Consider the following 1,185-nt stretch of genomic DNA (forward strand, 5'->3'; position numbering starts at 1 on the left):
TTCTTTTCTATTTCTGAAAAGAGAGAGCTAATTTAAGAAGTTTTAAACTCTCCTGCTGCAACAATTTGACTTTGTATCTGACTTTGTGTTACCATTTTTGCTATTGTGTAACTCTTTAATATTTTAATTTTTTTCCAGAGAAGAAGAAGTATCTTGCAGTGGGCCCCTGTCCCAAAAGCAAGCAGAAGTTTTTCTTTCTCAACAGGTATGTTAATTCTGTAATTTATCATAATTTTTTTTTAATTCTGTGGCACTAACAATGCCTCTTAGGTCAGCAGGTGTATTAATAACTCTGCATTACCCCCCGCACTTGGTCCTCTTGTCTTCACTAACAACACAGTTGTGTGTGTGTGTCCGTTCTTATTTGGTGTGTGATTTTATTATTTTTTTAATTAAAGTTACGATGCAGGCTCGTTTAGTAATGGTATGTGACTATCACAGTTCAAAAACATGTGATTTAGAAGACTTGCTTCTCCTCCGCCAGCATTTTATTATGGATACTTTTAAACAGAAAGACAAGTTGAAAACCATGCTACAGTGAGCTCCCATGCACCCATTACCTAGGTCCTACGGTTTATATTAATGCTGTATTTACTCTTTACACACCCTCTATTCATCCGTCATTTCATCTTAATTTTTGGTGCATTTCAAAGTGAGTTACAGACATCAGTACACTTCACCCCGAATACTTCTTCCTGCTGCTGTTGACTTATACTTTTTCATTTTTTCAGTAACATAAGCTGAACATTTTTCTGCCATGTTACTTCCAGTATCAAATTTTGATTTTTTGTTCTATTTTTATGGTTTCCCATCATTTTGTTACTGATTTTTTTTCTTCAGAAAGATGTAATGTTGAGATCCAGATACATGTGATTGAGTCACCTCTGCAGATGAATTTTGAACAGATTAGAAAAGCCTATCGAGACAGTTGGTTAACTGTGGAGGGAAAAGCAAAGCTGAATCCTCACCTCAGCCTTACCCCTCAGTACACTGCAGGTGGGTTAAAGGCTTCAATGTAAATCTTTAAAGCTGTAATTAGACTAGAAGGAACTACACATTAACTTTCAACTGATCTCTGGGAGGGGGAAAGACCTTCTAAACATAAAAGCAGTGGAAGAAAGCATATGGGAGATCATTTGATTTTTCAGCATAAAAATTAGAAGTGTGCTATGTCAGAACATGTTC

The 1,185-nt window shown here is 35.9% G+C and overlaps 1 protein-coding gene across 1 annotated transcript in view; it reads left to right on the forward strand.

Moving 5' to 3' along the window:
• The window catches only part of LOC101357537 (anaphase-promoting complex subunit 5-like), a 6,469-nt gene that overhangs the window by 1,836 nt on the left and 3,448 nt on the right, over positions 1–1,185 (forward strand). The window contains exon 2 of the mRNA XM_004391145.3: positions 139–205. Coding sequence (XP_004391202.3) covers positions 139–205 — 67 coding nt within the window. The remainder of the gene's footprint in view (positions 1–138; positions 206–1,185) is intronic.

This window comes from Trichechus manatus, unplaced genomic scaffold, assembly GCF_000243295.1.
Source record: "Trichechus manatus latirostris isolate Lorelei unplaced genomic scaffold, TriManLat1.0 scaffold01123, whole genome shotgun sequence".
NCBI lineage: Eukaryota > Metazoa > Chordata > Mammalia > Sirenia > Trichechidae > Trichechus > Trichechus manatus.